Here is an 18,642-nt window from a genome sequence, read left to right on the forward strand (position 1 = left end):
AAATTATGAATTATTAAGGAAGTCGTACGGAGCCCATACTGCTATCTAAGGCCCTGCGAGACCCGTGCGAACATCACATGTTCTCCGCACGGTGTCCTTAATATCGTACGGACATCGTACGTTGACCGTACGAGTCCCCTGCGATAGTCGTGCGAGCATCAGCAAGTCTCGCAGTTTTCCAAATCCGCACGGACATCTTGCGATGCCCGTATGAGCTCTTCCAGGACCCGTGCGGTTCTCATACGGGGCTCTTGCGAGCTGCTCCGTTGTCTCATCCAGTGGAATATTTGTGCAAACTGATATTCAAATTCTGTTTTGTATGACAGTTATAGACCGGACCGGCCAGAAAACATATCTTATTGACTTTTGATCAAGTATGACCTTGACCTTTAAGCTGGGGTTCTTGGTGTTGCGCATTATACTTCGTCTCATCATGGGGAACATTTATGCCAAGTGATATTGATTTCTCTTGATGGATGATAGATTTGTGGACTGGACAGGAAAAGAAAACTATTGACCTTTGATCCCATTGTGACCTTGACCTTTTGAGCCGAGGGTCCGGGATTTGGGCATGATACGTTGTCTCATCATGGGTAACATTTGTACCAAATGATATTAAAATCACTTCACAAATGTCAGTTATGGACCGGACACGAAATAGACACTGTTCATGCCATGTTAACATTTGACTGCCAAGTGTGACATTGAGCTTTAAGCTAGGGGTCTAAAGGTAGTGTTTAACACATATTCTTATTATGAGGCACATTTGTGCCAAGTAATAGTAAAATCCCTTTATGGATGGCAGAGTTATGGACCGGACAGGAAAAAGTCCTGTTGACCTTTGACCTCCAATTGTTACTTGACCTTTTGGTTAGGGTCCGGGTTTTGCGCAAGACACGTTATAATGGGAAACAATTATGCCTAGTAATATTAAAATTCCTTCATGGATGCAGAGTTATGGACCGGACACGAAATTGCTGAAGGACGGAATGACAGAATGACGGACGGAAAAGCGCATAACTATAATCCCCGAAACTGGCTTTTTAGCAAGTGGGGGACTAATAACAACAATGCAAGTTTGGTAACAATACATAACAACTATCAGTAACATACATTTTATTGAAAAACGTGCAAGCATAGAATGATTATATTGATTTATGTACAGTGATGTTCGAAAAGCAGACACATACTTATTTTCCAAGTAATATTTTACATTACAGACTTTAATAATCTTACATTAACTAAAACTTAAAAAACACAAATACTTTATACAAAATTTAACATGAATCACAGGTCAACTTTTAAAATAATATGTTTATAACCTGATACTGGTTTCTTAATACCCGTAAGGGTTATTTCTTACAGTTTACATACCATGATCCAAGAACTTACATAATCTTATTAATTCACATTTATTTTCACTGTTCAAGAGCTGAGAAAATTTTATGATAATTGGGTTTCGATAATAAAACCTTTAACACACTAGTTCCTTTGGTCTTAAAAAATTACAACAGAGTAGATAATAAAACTCGATTCCTACTTCAGTTAGTTCACATAATTCACATTTCCTTTCAGCTAATGATAACCCTGTCGATCTCCCAACTTCAAATGGGAGTTTTTGATTTCTAATAAGGAAAGCTGATAAAATTTTACAAAAAATAGTTTGATAATAAATACAAATATATATATTCATTCCAAATTAATTTGTTTATAATTGTAGCTGCTTATTTATTCTGATATTAAATCCTTTGATTCTTGTAAATATTGATCCTTTACCTTTCGTATAAAAACCATTGCAAAACAGTTTATATTCGTTTTAGTTTATTGATCCCATATATTTCCAAACCCATTATTCGTTACTTAATCTTTTATATATATTAACTATCTTGAGCTAAACTTTCCTTGTTCCTGTTACCCATTTAGAATTCTTACATGTTATTAGGTAAAATATTTTATGAAATTTGAAAAAGCTATTTCTTGATGCGTACATGACACTAAATATCACGTTGACGGGACGTCAACATAACATCGTTGTGATAAATTAAAGCATTATTAGTCAAATTAGAATTAGAATCCTAACATGCTTGTCTTTGTTAAAACACGCTTCGCTAGAATGACGTCATGATAACGTGTGGTGACGTCAACGTTTTTGTTGCGACCAAGAAAGAGCGCTACTATATTTTATATACTGTTTCAGATTAAAGGCATATTAGAATTGAAAAAATAGCAAAACCGTGTTTTAACACTATTTATACACTCGGTAATATCTCGTACAAATAATTCCACTCGGGATGCGCCCTAGTAGAATTATTACGCCCGACGCATAATCGCCTGTCGTGCATAAATAGTTTTAAAACACTCTTCTGCTATAAATTATTTCTTATTACTTGTGCTATCAGAGAGTTTACTCCAGACACTTATCATTTTAGAAATAATGTCTAGAGGTAGGGATATGACAACTATTTCTCCAGATGTAACATTTCAGGTTTAAAAACTTTATTATATAGATCAACCTTTAGCTCAATAGTTAAATCAAGAGGTCTTGTCTCATGCAGAACATGGCCTTATTTGCCGAGATTTTTATTTCAAGAGTTTCACCTTTAGATTTGAAAATCATACGGTTTACTCCTTGAGCCAAAGACAAGAACTGTGTTTTCGTGTATTGCCTTCTAGTTTCCACTTATTACATTAATCCTAACACACATTTAAAGTTCAGCACTGCTTTGAAATAATAGAACTGTATCATTAGCATATGATTTTATAAACAGTTTAAAATGCATACCGATGTCATGAAGGCTTATGATATGTTTGATATCGTTTACATTTTCATTACTAACAAATTTGTTTAAATCATTTGAATATATTGCAAATATAAGGGAAGACAGATGCTCACCTTGTCTTACATAGGATCTTACTGATTTTATTTACACCGGTCATACAAAAAACTAGGAATATCCTGCGTTTATTCTTGATTCTTAAGATACATGATTTTGACAACATTAAAACATTAACCATTTATATTACAGTTCAATAGCTCTGTCAAAAGTCCTTGTCGCCATACATTATCAAACGCCTGTTTAAAATCAATAAACACACAGAACAGGTTTTACTTTTGTGCGCCTAATATGTCTAAAAGACATGTTTAAACAAATAATCAATCTATAGTTGAGTGGCTGTTTATTTCCTAACAACTATTTCATATTAAGGAAATTAGTTTCATCGATTATTTATAATAGCAATTGATAATTTTCCAAAGCAACTTAAAGTGCGATTGGTCTATAATTCTACTGTGCTTCAATATTTCCCTTATTTTTGTGAATCTTCTGTCCTGCAACTGAGGTATGTTATAACTTAAAGAAAATTTCACAGTTTGTAAAAAGTTACTGACAAAGTTGTTGGATTTGCGTAAACTTCATAAAAACACTCAGATGAGTGTGAGAAGTTTAACTATAATATATTTATTAAATCAAATCTCTCTATGAGAAAACTTAACGATTTTCCACATTTTCATTAGTACAAAATGCGAAAACAATTGTAAAACTAGACGACAAAATTACAAAACTTGATGTGTATACTTACATTATGATTCCATAGATTTGAAAAATGTTCCAGTTAAATGCATGGACACTCGTCAGAAATATGGATGGAAATTTCAATTTTCACTTTTTATATTTGACACACTTGGGCCTTTAATAGGAAGGAATAATGTTGTCAAAACAAAAGCCAGAATTATAAAACTTTACGTGTAAAATTGCATTTTAGTCCTAAAGTTGTGTTTTTATTTTCAATTTCTGTCAAAAAGTGAGATGAATGGGACTCACTCTTTGTATAAAGTTATACACACAAACTGACAACAAATGTACATTTTTACCAGTCTCACACTCTAAATATAAAGAACAGTGATGATAACAGTTTTAAAAAAGTCACTGGAATCTTTTCTATTATCATCTAATCCATTTTCGAGTGGCTTGTAGATGCCGACTTATGTTGTCGCTGTATATCCTCGAGTACTGCCGTATCTGCATGTGTACTTTTGGACCCAGGAAATCCGGCAGGTTCGTATTCGGACTCTCGAAAACCGGCCTCTTTTACATATTCGTACTTCAGAGAACTGGGGCCATTCTCATATTCGGACTTCAAAGAACCGGCAGGTTCATATTCGGACTTCAGAAGACGTCTCTTATCGCCATTTCGGCCATCCATCGTAAAATGTCGTTCTTTCATTTCGATGTATTCACCATCTGCAACATATGACTAAGAATTCATGCTGGTATTACATACAATTGAAGCAATGCTATATTGTAATAAAATTTGTGTAGCGTACTGACAGGTTGATAACATATCACTGTGTGTTAGTAACATAGTTATAATGATTTTGTATGTAAACATTTGGAGGGACCACCAATCTTTGCTTTTTCAACAAATATTTTGAACATATTTTAACTTCATTTTGTTGTTAGTTTTAACGTCTCACCGTCACATGTATAGCTTTTCCAGCCTATAATGATGGAGCAAGACCAGAGGTGTCTCTTCGTGCAGGGAAGAACTACTAGCCATCCGCGAGGAAGCTTCCTCACATGAAAAAAATCTACAACCCAATCGAGGTTCCGAATCTAAAGCGGTGAGGGGCAAACTACTTGGTTGAGGTTATTTTTGCCCAAAAGAACCCTTGGTGCTTCGAACGCATTTAAAGCAAGCGAAAAGAATAGGGCGTTGTTGTTTACCTAAAGAGAATGAGCACCCTATTGGGACTCAGGTGGTGTGCTACAAGTGGAGCCTGAGTTTAGGCGAGGTTTGGCAGTTATACATAATGTATTACAGGTCTTCATTACATAAGTATATGTTCTTTTTGACTGTTTTTTTTTTAAACGGATGCAGTTTTACGTTCAGGTTATTTACAAATTCAGCTAACAATGTAACTGAAATATTAACCATTGCCTTCCAAATCCAAGTAGATGTGAGGCTCTGCTACGGTTTTCAAGTATCCATCTGCGTCTAAGTCAACCACAGCTTCAGTGCGGGTAGTCTTAAAATAAATAACAACCAGTTACGTTACAGGTCTTAGGCTGACAAAATATTACAGAATGTACAATTATGTTTTCGATAAAATTCTTAGCATCTGTCAGATTATATTAATATAAATCTTTGAAACTGTGGTATTTGCCTTCTTTTATCTCCTTTAATTGTTTTATTTATGTTTTGAAACATGTCTTTGTAATAAGCAATACACATTTGAGAGATTGCAAATTAGAATGTCAGACAGACTTTCATCATCAGATTAACAGCATACATATTAAGTGATTCATAGTCCTGCATGAGAAAATGTATAGATGTTTAAGTCTGATGGACATGTGTATGTACATTTTCACTCTGGGTATAAACTGAATATTTTTAGTAACGGAGAAGATATCAGACTTCATGAAACACTTTAAACTTTACTCTACTAAATTTCTAAAAACAGACTGGTGCATCATTCAATTTCGACAGAACCATTTATTTTTCGAAGGGGTGTTTACTGAAATTTTACAGACTGGATAGCGAACGGTGCAGACCATTATCAGGCTGATCTTGGTCTGCACTGATCGCAAAGGTAAATTCACTTGCCGCCAGCAGCCTAAAGGTTAAACAACGCGGACGCCAATGCTAAGACGAATTCTATAGCCCTCCTTATTCTTCAGATAGTCCATCTAAAACAATGTAGATGCAGCAAAATATTTGTTTTGATAAAAGATTTTCCAGTCCCATTTAGGCGCAATTGAGGGGAAATTTTGGTTTCCATTACTTTTCATGACAAACTAGTTTTAAACAATATTCTTATCGATTTGACTGTATCAAGTTGATTATTTTTCTGTTACCTCATTACATTTCTCATGTACTGGAGGTTCAATTTTTATATAATTATCAGCCGTAATTAGTTTCTCTGGTCCATCTGCGCATGCGTCCATTTCCAGATCTAAGTCATTAATGCTGTCCAATTGAGTCGGTGTCTTCATCATTTCATCTCCCTAAAATAAAATTTTCACGGCAATATCCTTTTATTCGTTCTCTAATTAAAAAAAATCCGCAAACAAGTGTTAACATTGGTTTTACTTCAGACAAAAAAGTGTGTAACTTAAAATATGTGTTGCGAAAATATCGGATAGTGGAAACCGATATAATCTGGAAATGTCACCCTGAACGTTCTTTTATCATTCACGATGCAAGGTGCTAATGAACTTGGCCACAAAGTCAATTTTGAATGGAGAATATTATGTTAAATCCTTCAAATTTGAGTATGATATACAGCAAAGATATACAACTAGGGCTTCAATAATGAGATACAAACATATCTTCATGAATAGGAACGATACATTATGTTGCTTAGTAACGGAGGTAAATAGTCAAACAACACATTGCGAATGTGCGAAATTTAGTGAGTTATCTGGAAGTGATAATTATATACAAATAAGGATTTAATAAAGGATGACACAAACAGTTTAATACCTTAGATTGTGAAAACACTACAGTGATTCACATGCTTGAAACTGGCACAATATTAGAGCTATCCATGAACAATTAATTGAAAATTAAAACTGTCCTCAGAGAATCATCTATCTTATACTAGAATGAAATAAACTAGCAGAGGCATGCATATACAAACAACAACAACGCCAAACAAGAAAAATGAATATAAAACAGATCAAATATTAATTTAAAACATAAATGTTTACTGCTGAAATACATCTAACACAATGAGAACATAGGATAACGCTTATTTCTTGCATAATTAAAAACAATCAGAATGGAAAAGGTAAAAAAGAATAGATGATTTCCAGCAACACAACCCTACTGAAACAAAACCAAACAATCAGTGTGTGTATGTATGCACTCACATACATGTACGTAAGTATATATAACAGGTATACACCCAAAATAAATCGACACATTTAAACAAGTGGACTAAAAGAACTGAAACATGCACTAGAGGGCATTTAAGGCTTTCAATCCCTATATATTTGCAATCATAGATCCCTATATTTCAGTACAGAGAATACCTGGATAACAAGATAACGCCCTGGGTCACGAGCCATTTTAGAGAAGTCTTCTGCTAGTTCCTTAAACGACGGTCGATTTTCAGCATTGTACATCCAGCCTGAATCAAAAAGAACAATATACTATTAAAAAAAAAGGGAAGGGTAGACTTTCCGGAAGCACAGACCAAACACAATCATAAAGCCATGCATCGTAACGTAGGCCCACAACAAAAAGTAAATGAAAAATATAGCAGACGGATTGCAACAAATATCTAACAAGTATATCTTACATTGTACTTATATGTCAAGTACTAAAATGGTTAAGCGGTAGTTAAAAGGCTTGGTGTTGTGGAGAGTGGAAAAGCATCAATACAAAGGGGCACTACCAAGGGACCACTGACGGCCAAAATATGATGGGCACCTAACCTCACTCATAGTAAATGTACAGATGGCGTTAATGTAAGAGGGCGATGGAGAAATGAGAGAAATGAAATACCAAATAAAACAGGAGGATATACGTAACAAAAAACGAAACGGACGAAATAAAAAAGTTGAAAATATTAACGCAGCCATGGAACGACCAGTAACCTACATATTTAAACGCGTTAAAGGAAGGCCAACCTCGCACTCATCCTACTTTCGCATATCATCTATTTTCAGAGGTTATAAAAATAATAATTTAGAAAAGACGCATATTTGTGCATCTCGTGTTTATTTTCTTTGACCGGTTTACTAAAATTAAATACAGAAACGTCTTAAGCGTTCACACTTTTTTTGTGAAATTAGCATACTCTTATAATCGAGATTCCGTATCAACTGTACTTGAGAAAGAATAAAGGTAACAGCTCCCTTTTCATTCCCTTTCATCAAATATTGCAGTCACCTAAGTACAGATACTTCTTTTTGGCATTAAAGATTCTGGTTACTTCTGTAGCTTGTCTGTATGTGTATACACTTACATTTGATCATGTTCATATATACATCAATCGTACAAATATCAGGTTGAGGCAATCGATCTCCTTTCTCGATTAGGCTCAGAACATCTCGATTATGTGACTTCTCGTACGGTCTCTTGCCGTAAGTAAACATTTCCCAAAGTGTTACACCTATAAAATAAAATTTTAGGTTAACATTACGAACAAGGTTTCACATATAACAGGATTGAGAAAGCCAAAATGTGATTAAAAAGCTTTCTTATTCGAGTTAGCATTATCCAAATTTGATGCAAATTAATGTTTTCAACTGGTAAGGTGATTAAAATCACACTTTTCCTGTAAAATAGAAAAAGTTGAAACTTCACAGGTTGCTCAACATGGCAAATACGAAAAGTTGCAGGCTCGGTTTGATTGAGCCTGTTCATGGACTGTAGTGGAAATGCATGCTACCGTCCACGCCCTCTAGCCCCAGGTTGTAATAAATCTTACCTCATTGACACATTTACATTATGAATCAAAATTACCTTATAAATAAATCTAAATAAAATCAAACGTATTGCATATCAAACCAAACTTACATTATACATCAAACTTACAATATACTCAAGCGTATGTTATAATCGAACTTACCTTGTATTAAAACTTACCGTAACTCCATACATCTGATTTGTGTGAGTATATTCTGCTCTGCAAAGACTCTGGAGCCAACCATCTTACAGGCACCTTAAAAACAACAGAAATCTTAATGTGATATGTCATAGGATATATAAAGTATTATAATAACAGCATCTGTTGTATTTTCTTACGTTCTAAAAAGCAGTTCTTCCTCATTATCACATCCATCCTAACTACGTTAAACAGAAAAATCGTAAGTATTTACTGATATATTAATAAACGAAAAATTCTTATAAAATTCACAGACACATGGACACACAAAAAGTTAACCCAAAAAAGGCAACAGGGACAAAATAAAGAAGCACGATTGTACCCGATTTTTGATTGGCAAAAACTCCATTCACAGGGACTTAAAATAAAAAATAGTCAATTGTGCAAAGAAACCTAACGCACAGTGTCTGTCTACTATATATAGTATGGGAGAAGTTTTCATGACAAACTTAATGAAAGAATGACATTTAAGAAACCATTTCTCAATCAAATACTAGTATCATTCAATTGGTAAATGTATATTACAGACAAAATTCAATGTGATATAATATCTTTCTAAAAAGTTTTGTTGAAATCCCAACAGTATTTTTAGAAAAGTAATCAGAAAAAAATGTTTGAGGCTGACAGATGGACAAAACGGACGGACGCGCAGACAGACAAACAGACAGAAATGCACCATAAAATCAATATATCTCCGCTTAAAATTGCTAGATAAAATGATTTTACAGTACCTACCTTTTCCTCTGCTGACTGGAATTCATCTTCTGTATAATCCAGAAGTTTGGCGAGACCAAAATCTGTTATCTTTACTTGAGCAGCAGATTGTACTGTTGACAGTTTACATAAAGTTTAATTTTCTATTGTTAAGAAACTTTCTAAAGTTTGCAGTATAAATTACTTACAAATATTTAAAGGATTTTTCTATAGTTTGCAACATAAATTACATAGAGGATGTTACATTAATGTCTTTTCATATTAAATTTATTAAAGGAGTTACCGAGCATGTTATCAGTTTTATTCAACTCGTTTAATAAATTCAATATGAAAAGACACTGATGAAATATTCTTTTTTATTACATATTAGCTTTTCCTGTCGAAACATCAAACAGTCTACTTTCTTTTACTATATAAACAAGTCAATTTGACAAACGTCTATAATATAACGACGTCGACGCCAAAGCTTTATAACACTAGTGTATTATCATTTTAAAAAATGTAATGGCTTTATTACACTTCTGTGACGTCAAACATGTGATAATTACATATATTTATTGGCATTTACATCGAACGTTATGTATTAATCGATCAGTTGAGTTATTTAACACATACTCAACTTGTAATGATATAAATACTCGTATTTATATCTCGAAGTAATACTAAAGTTAGAATTATCGAACTTAAAATTCTACAGTCACTCCGACGATTGTGTGTAATGAACATCATATTATCGATGTACAGTCAAACCTGTGTTAAAGACCACCTCTGAACAGAGACTACCTGACTCTAAAGACCACATGTTTTGATTCCCATTTTAACATTTAGAGTGTATTTTAACCTGTGAATAATGACCAACTCCAGATAAAGACCACATTTTGGCTCTCCCAAGGGTGGTCTTTATAGGCAGGTTTGACTGTACATAAAAAGGACGACAAAGCTACAGGGGATTAATTGTACCTTTACGACAATTTAATACTACTGAACTATTTCAAAATCAGTGATCAAAGCAACTGAAACGCGGGCTGACAGCTCGAAAGCTGAAATTTACAATTAAACAATTATGACTTCTATGTTCGAGCAGATTCCGTAAAAATGATACTTGCTGAATTGGAGCAATGTCATATCAGCATACCTAATATGTTCCTAGCAGCAAGGTCCCTGTGGACAATACCTCTTTCTTCAAGGTAAACCATACCCTTCAAATAATTAATAACAAATTCAATTGTACTCATCAAGAGGACTAAGATGGTGCTGAGCCGCTCACCTGAGTACCATGGCTCTTTCTGACAAAATGAAGGTAACTGAGACCAAACGTATTTAAATCACTCTAGAACAGAACAAAAAAGTCGAGAAAAACTTCAAAGTAATGTCATCTGCCACTGTTATTATATTTCAATGTATTTTTTCCCAAACAAAATGTATCTGAAAACAAACTATAAATGCTATTATTCATGACTTTTGAAATAAAAAGTTGCATTTGTTGCCACTTCTGATAAAGGTTTGAGTCAATTTAACTTAGTCCACCATTCCATAAAGGTTTCTAATTGGATGCATATTCAGTCAACAATGTGATTTCTATATTTTTAACAATCATTTTCTATGATTTGACGGAGTCATATAGTTAAAATTCCAAGGTGACACTACTTCGAAATTGCCATAGATTTCTCCAAACCTACTGAATACAAATAATGTTGATCAGATGACAGGGGCCTCCGTGGCCGAGTGGTTAAGGTCGCTGACTTTAAATCACTTGCCCCTCATCGATGTGGGTTCGAGCCTCACTCGGGGCGTTGAATTCTTCATGTGAGGAAGCCATCCAGCTGGCTTACGGAAGGTCGGTGGTTCTACCCAGGTGCCCGCTCGTGATGAAATAAGGCACGGAGGGGCACCTGGGGTCTTCCTCCACCATTAAAGCTGGAAAGTCGCCATATGACCTATCATGTGTCGGTGCGACGTTAAATAAAAAAAAAATGATCAGATGACAATGCGGTCTTTAGAATACCAACATGCGTTTCTATTATTTGACCTACTGACCTTGTTCTAGATCCCGTATGGCCAAATACACAAAGCACTGAATTAAATGTGAAACATAACTAACTAACTCTCCGAAACTTTGCGAAAGAAAATGGTAAATGACCAAATAGAACTTAGTTCAACTGTAGAAAATATAAATTCACAGAAAAAGACAAATCTTCCGGTAGTAAGTTGCTCTTCCTGCTGAGATAATAATCTTGAAGTGTAAAGAACCAACCCTTGCTATCTGTGCACACCAGTTGAGAAATGGCTTTGATCCAATCATATCCTTGTGTTTCTTAATGTATCCTAACAAACATCCCGATGGCATTAACTGTGAAATCATCATCATCTTCTGCAAATAAAAACACCAATGCTATAAAAACGTCTTGAAGACATCAACTAGTCACACTCAAACTAGTTTATTGCGTTAAAGGCCTCCAGCCCATACACATATATATTACAATCATAAATAAAAAACACAAATGTGTGTGTGACTGTACACAGTATATAACAAACATAAGATAAAACAAATTCATAAAAACTAGTAAAGTACCATTTACCAAAATGTATATCTATTTCATAATTAGAATTTTGATTATATATATTTGCAGATAAATATTGTGAGATAATGCTGAATAAGTACAGTACTTTTAATTGAACTTTACAGTGTCAAATTACCCATTTAATAAGATATATATATATATATATATATATAGTAGAGAGAATTAATTAATACGAACTAAATCACCACCACAATATACCAGACCAATTACGGCAAAGCGCCTAGCAGTACAAACGAACACGCACATGCCACAGCAAGTCCACTAACCCAATAAGATTAGATTCGATACTGCTTTATATACGAGCCCGAATTGTACTACACATTCGTACTGGTTCATCATTTGCATATATATACTCAAATCTCTGTTTTCATGTCTCATAAATCAGTAGTGACTTTTTAGTCTTTATAACTGATTGGGACAAGAGAAGCTATATTTTCTCTCTCTGAAAGTTAATATATATATATTGTATATACATTCAGATCTTAGATTATAATTCATCTAGCTTTGAAATACACACATATAAACTTTCAATGCAAGGAATGTTTGACACTACATTAAAAAGTGCAGATCGTACTTTTTCCATATACAGAGCATAAATAGAAAAACTATACCCCAAGAAATGATTTTCTCAAGGTCATTGCATGAAAAATAAACATTGCAACATTGCAATATTTTGTTATGATGTTCTAAATGCAACAAAATGATATCTAAATTTTTTAATACCTAACACATCAAGATAATTTTCATAATTAAAAGAGGTCTTAAAATATCTATAAGACATGAGTTTTGAACTATTACTGCATTCATTGTTCCATAATTGGATATACTGGTCTTTAAGTCTTTTAGTCTTTGCACATACTGATATAAAAACAAGTTTTCATTTGGAGCACACTGATTCTCCCATATATAGCCAAATCCAGTTTTATACAAATCGAATTTTACGTCTGTTACCCAGTTTTTGTAGCCAATATTATCATAATATAAAAGCATATTATAACTTTTTCTAACATATCTGTCTGGAGGCAAAGTCACAATTCTAAGCCAATATTTGATACAACGTTTAGCAGCAATAATTTGCATCGGATATCTTTCACAGTCGCCCATAACTGAAGCATAACATGCTCGAAGAGGAGCTGACATAAATCGTTTACAGGCATATGTTTGAACTCTTTCAGTATGTTCCATACGGTGAAGTCCCCATATTTCCGATCCGTATAATAAAATCGGTACAATTTTTACATCAAACAATTTAAAAAACACATGTCTTGGCATAGGCATTAGATGATTTAAAGAGGACAATAGTGATATTAAAACCCTTTTAGCTTTCACAGCCATGCTCTCTGACATTTTAAACAATGACATTTTACTTGTGAAAGTCCAACATAGTTGAAACCATTTACCACTTCAAGTTTATTACCCTTATAAAACCACTTCTCATGTTTCGAAAGTTGTCCACCATTTTTTTAAAAACCACTATTTTAGATTTTTGGACATTGAGTGTTAGCTTCCACTCTCTACAATAGTTACATAGTATATCAAGCTCTCTCTTTAAACCATTAATAGTATCTGCGGTTAACGCTACATCATCAGCAAACATAAGCAAGAAAATTTCAACAATGTCAGGTGTCAACTGTATACCATGTATATTACTTTGTGCAATAACGTCATATAATTCATTTATAAACAGAGAAAATAGGATTGGACTTAAATTACAACCCTGTCTTAAGCCAATAGGGCAATCAAATATTTCACTATGATTTGTACCATTTCTTACACCCGCCTTAACAGATTTATAAATACCTTTTACTGCGTTTAACAAATTACCCTGAACTCCATGACGCAAAAGTGCAGTATACAGTTTTACTCTGTCAACACTATCAAAGGCTTTTTTGAAATCTATAAATGCTACGTACAATTTTCTGCGCTTCTGACATAAGTATTTTTTAACAATAGTGTATAGAATAAAACCATTATCAATCGTAGAATAACCTGACCTGAATCCACCTTGGGCTTCCGTGATTTTACTAAACACATTTGCATAAAAAGTTAAACGTTTGTTCAAAATACTAACATAAATTTTGCTTAAAATATCTAATAATGCTATTCCTCTATAGCTATCCTGAATATTCAGAGAACCTTTCTTATGTATAGGAATAAGAACTGCAAGAGACCACTTGTCAGGAAAAACTCCATCGACAAAAATTCTATTGTAAAATTTACGTAAATACGGCAACAAAATATCAACAGTGTAAATAATATGCTCTGGTATTAGATTCCCTGAACACGCTTTTCCTTTTTTTATTATCTTTAACTGTATTCAATATTTCATTTTCGGTTATAGGGTCATTTAGTAAAATACTTCCTAGTTCAGTCATCATTTCTATATTTTGAGTTTCTCTTTCTTCAAGGTCATTTTCTTGAGGATAATGCACGTCTTCGATTTCAACCTGTTTTTAAAATGTTCATACCAGTCTGATGTAGTTATAGTGTTTATATCTTTATGTTTTTGTTTTGAACTATTTACTTTTTTCCAAAATTGTTTTTGATCATGTACACTTTCAGATATTGAATTTAACGCTCGTCTGTTATATTCTCGTTCTTTCATTCTGCACATATGGTTAAACTCCTTTTTAACAGCAAGATAAGAGTCAAGGTCACTAAGTTTTCTTGTTTGTCTAAACTTTTATTATGTTCTATTTCTGTTTAGCTTCATCTGTTTACAACTGCTATCAAACAATTTACGATGATTAACTTTGTGCTTTCGCTCCACAATGAACTTTTTTACTTCTTTAGAACATTCTAATATTAAATTTTCAAATATGTTAATTGTAACATTTACATCTGCCGAGGGTTTTCCAATTCATCAAAGTCACCATTGAAAATGCTATTCCGTATATTCTCTCTAAATTTCAATTCATCCTCGTACCCAGAAAATTTATAAAGTACATTTTCTTCCTGGAAGTCTGTTTTCTCTCTTAAGACTTCCACAGGCATAATGGGCACTTTTAAAGAACACACTACTGGTAAATGCTTACAATCTGCTATATTATCAATGAAAAAATCTCCAATGATAGAAAACACGGAATCCGATAACAAATAATAGTCAATAACACTACATCCCACAATATCAACAAAAGTGTATTCACCTATATTTACATCTTTACATGCCCTACCATTTACAATTGATAGGCCATAAGTTTTACAAAAATTTATTAATGTTCGACCGAAATTGTTAATTACTTTATCTTTATAGTTACGCTTAATTTTGACAGATACATCAAATATGTGAATATATTCACTTAACATAGGTACATTATCTTCACAAACAACAAAGTCATCAGCATCTGCCGTCCTGGCATTAAAATCGCCACACAACAGTAGGTTCATATTATTTATATTGTCAAGCTTAAGAAGTTCAGACTCCAAACATTGGAAACCGGATTCAATTTCATCCGTATAAAATGGAGACCCTTCTTGTGGAAAGTAAACACAAACATACAATAAATCTTTGTCCAATTGTAGAAGGTTTCTGTTAATTTTGAGAAAAATTCCGTATGGGAAATCTTCATTTATACGTTCTACATCGCGAGCTATTCTGTCTTTTGCTAATACAATAATACCACCAAGGTTATGACCACCCCTTTTTGACTTCTTTGCTGGGCAATTAAAGATGTAAATTCTTGAAAAATAATCTCAATTTGTGACATATCTATTTCCCATGGTTCCAACAATCCTATCAAATCAAAGTTAGAGATATATTTAATAAAGTCTTCATCCGGCGATTTATGTTTGATACCTTCGATATTCTATTCTAAAAGCAAAAACTGAAAGTTTAGAGGAGGAGATATTCATGTAATGCCTTGTCCTGACCCCTATATATTAGTTTGTTCCATTTCCTCGGCGAATGGTACTTAACATAGAAGACTGGTTCGTATCAGATGCTACTGGATTATGTTTATCATAAAATCTTACTGCTCTTCTTATATAGCGCTTTTTAACGGAATCATCTTGGTGATTTTCATCAGTGTCTGCATCATCAGGTAATATATGTAAACGACCACCCTTGAAGTAACCTCTTTGGCCTTTACTTTTTAGGTCTTTCAGGGTTTTGCGCTGACGGAAGGTTAGATCGTTCGCTAGCTTAACACCATTTGCCCGTAATGCTTCTCGACCATCGTATAATTTAAGTTTATCATTGAAATTATTCAGCTTCACAAGAACTGGTCTAACTTGATCTGGATTATAGCTTCCTATTCGTTTAGCAAATACAACTGAGCCCAATACGAGCCTAGCTTTAAGCATAAATATTTATTCAAACAGATGCACTTACGTCACAGACACTAGATATCGGCCATATAGACAAAGAATATATTCTTTTGAAATAAATACTAAGAATCCTAACACAGTCGCAATCTTGTTTAGAGATAATACATAATAGGTAAGTGTAGATTTACCGGAAGCATAGAGCAAAGTAACCTATTTTCAACAAATTAGACAAGGCAGTGTAGATGAAATAACTCCCTTCAGAAAAAGGCTTTAACATCAAGGACAAAATACAAAAGTATTTAAGTAAACATAATAATAGAGTCAACCTTAATTAAAAGTACACCTATGTGCTCAACAACTTGTTCAAAGTCAAGAGTGCCAAAAGTCTATATTTAGGGGCAAGACTAAGCAAATTGCATGTTAAAATTTCACTCCCTCCGTCCTTTTGGTAAAATTCAGAAAAAAAGCATCAACGAATCTGACGCTTTATTTGTCATTACACCAAAAAGCAACTAAAGTACAAATACATGAGGGTATGTTGTTTTAACAATGATATCCTACAACCTTATGGGCAAGAATGGACAACCGCAGTCCTAACATAGTTGACATTATTCGAAGCAATACGTACGTTTAGAATCCTAACACGGATACACAAGTTAAGGGCTTCAAAATATCATTTTCCTAAGATACTGACCTCTGACGACATACATACAGCCAAAAGTCTAATACAGCATATGTGTACTACTGATACCATAATGCGAGCCTCGTCCAACAGTTCCTGGTGCAAACCTGATGAGTTTCCTTTCCGTATTACCTTAATAGCAACTGGTATCTTCACGTCCTCGCCTTCGGGGACCCAAAAACCCTGTTATATAAATTCTGATTACTTACATCCATTTATTTACCTTTCTAAGCTATGAATATATGTACATATTTAAGTTATCCTTGAAAAAAAAACACCTTTATCTTTTTAAAAAATATATTCCTTAACTTCCATCTACAATTTCTAGCAATATGTTTATTTGATGACAATAAGAGAGCAATAAGCGTTCAATGATAAGCTTTAAAATTTGTTAATTTGATTACCTTATATACCACGCCAAACGCTCCACGTCCAATTTCACCTCCGCGTCTCAGTTCTGACTCTTTGATAATGCGGAGCTTAGATTTGTCTGGCTTAACATCTGTAAGACTCAATGGCTACATGAAACAGAACAAAACATAAATGTTTTTTTTTTAGATTTTATAATGATTGGTAGCCACAACACATAACTCATGACACAAACGCATCCGCTTTGGTAACCTTAACATAGACAGCGGTCAGACGTTCACTCCAAACGCATTTAATAAAATAAATATTGTGCACTGTACTAAATATTCAATTACCTCTCGATGTAAATAAATTCAATCAGTAGCCAGAATTCTACTAACAGTCAGTAAATAAAATGTCATATTTAGAAATTCCCTTCTCTTTTTCTGAAGGTTTTATATTTGTAAGCATCCTTAAAATGATATCCAAGGTAGAAATTTTATATTGCAATCTAGTAATTTGAACGTATCTAACAGAGATGTTGCGATTTCATACTAGAATAGGACGATTACATTTTATTCTGCAATAGCGTCATATGTGTCAAATTCATGTTCTTTACTCAGTTTAGCCGGACACGTTTAAATATGCTTTTACAACAAACACCTGAAGATTTAGGGTGTTGAATAAAATGGCTTCTTTCCGTTTCATTTGATAAATTTACTACATTGATACAAATATATTTCTTACAATATTAATTAAGAAAGTAATACTTAAATTGTAAACAAACTACATCAGCGAGTATTAAGTTACACGCAGCATTGTGTTCCTGATTACAATTTTTATTAATAAATGTAAATAAGATATACCTCCTCTGCTGAAAATGGAGAGTCATCTTTATTCATTTGTTCTAAGCTTGATAATTTCGCTCTCTGTTCTTTTCTTCGCCACCAGAAGACGACACATAATGTTATCACTATACAGGAAAACAATATTGCAACTGCGGTACCTGCAGTAGCGAAGATTGTAGCTGAAGTGCTCGTAACGTTGGTAGAACTGTAATACCCAAAATGATTATTGATATACTGCGACACAATTTTATCTAAAGATAACAATATAATTCTATACAATTTTTTATTATTATTTATTATACCAGACTTATATAGCGCCCTGACCATGGTAAAATAGCGCTTTTCATACAAAGGCATCCACACAGAGCGCCATTCATCCTCTACTAGTACAGAGGTCGAGTGATCTGATCAGAGCGTGAGAGTAACTTGTGTGAGAATAACCAGTCTAGTTCTTAAAGGTTTCCTGTATGTAGAGCCGATACAACAGATACTGTTTTTCATGAGAACAAGTTCTGGCCTCTCAGTCAAAATGTAAAAAAAACCGTCTTACTGTTGCCATACTGATAATTCATGAAGCACTTAATGTCA

At 33.7% G+C, this 18,642-nt stretch overlaps 2 protein-coding genes across 2 annotated transcripts; both read right to left on the reverse strand.

Annotated features, from left to right (window-relative positions):
* Positions 1-1,101: 1,101 nt before the first annotated feature.
* LOC123539108 (epidermal growth factor receptor-like) lies at positions 1,102-11,843 on the reverse strand. The gene is made up of 9 exons (XM_045323589.2): positions 11,583-11,843; positions 10,464-10,527; positions 9,350-9,441; positions 8,596-8,671; positions 7,973-8,119; positions 7,035-7,132; positions 5,856-6,005; positions 4,933-5,026; positions 1,102-4,241 (listed from the first exon to the last, which is right to left on the reverse strand). The coding sequence occupies exons 1-9, from the start codon at positions 11,694-11,696 to the stop codon at positions 3,949-3,951; spliced, it is 1,128 nt and encodes a 375-aa protein (XP_045179524.2). The 5' UTR covers positions 11,697-11,843; the 3' UTR covers positions 1,102-3,948.
* Positions 11,844-12,142: 299 nt separating this feature from the next.
* Positions 12,143-18,396, reverse strand: LOC128550824 (epidermal growth factor receptor-like). The gene is made up of 3 exons (XM_053530655.1): positions 18,073-18,396; positions 17,263-17,376; positions 12,143-17,041 (listed from the first exon to the last, which is right to left on the reverse strand). The coding sequence occupies exons 1-3, from the start codon at positions 18,379-18,381 to the stop codon at positions 16,850-16,852; spliced, it is 615 nt and encodes a 204-aa protein (XP_053386630.1). The 5' UTR covers positions 18,382-18,396; the 3' UTR covers positions 12,143-16,849.
* Positions 18,397-18,642: the final 246 nt, after the last annotated feature.

Source organism: Mercenaria mercenaria, chromosome 18 (assembly GCF_021730395.1).
Source record: "Mercenaria mercenaria strain notata chromosome 18, MADL_Memer_1, whole genome shotgun sequence".
Taxonomy (NCBI): Eukaryota; Metazoa; Mollusca; class Bivalvia; order Venerida; family Veneridae; genus Mercenaria; species Mercenaria mercenaria.